At 64.8% G+C, this 236-nt stretch overlaps 1 protein-coding gene across 1 annotated transcript in view; it reads right to left on the bottom strand.

Annotated features, from left to right (window-relative positions):
* The window catches only part of RPL11 (ribosomal protein L11), a 3619-nt gene extending 3409 nt beyond the window's left edge, over positions 1 to 210 (bottom strand). The window contains exon 1 of the mRNA XM_009582882.1: positions 38 to 210. Coding sequence (XP_009581177.1) covers positions 38 to 161 — 124 coding nt within the window. The 5' untranslated portion in view covers positions 162 to 210. The remainder of the gene's footprint in view (positions 1 to 37) is intronic.
* Between the last annotated feature and the right edge of the window lie 26 nt (positions 211 to 236).

The raw sequence follows: 236 nt of genomic DNA, 5'->3' as shown, positions 1-236 counted from the left end.
TGCTCCTGGGCAGCCGGCAGGAAAACTCGCCCCTCACCTTTGGAGAAGACGGGGGTCTGGCCCGTCAGCTGCTCCAGCACTTTGGCCGCTCGGGTGAGCCTGTCCCCGCTCTCCCCAACGCAGATGTTGAGGCAGAGCTTGCGGATGCGCAGCTCTCGCATGGGGTTCTCCTTTTCACCTTGGTCTTGCTGCGGAGAAACGACACGGGGGCTAATGGGGGGCGCCCGGGAGACAGC

The sequence above is a fragment of the Fulmarus glacialis genome, unplaced genomic scaffold, assembly GCF_000690835.1.
Source record: "Fulmarus glacialis isolate BGI_N327 unplaced genomic scaffold, ASM69083v1 scaffold22868, whole genome shotgun sequence".
NCBI classification, from domain to species: domain Eukaryota; kingdom Metazoa; phylum Chordata; class Aves; order Procellariiformes; family Procellariidae; genus Fulmarus; species Fulmarus glacialis.
The sequence above is the reverse complement of the archived record's forward strand: the minus strand, read 5'-3'. Positions and strand labels throughout refer to the sequence as shown.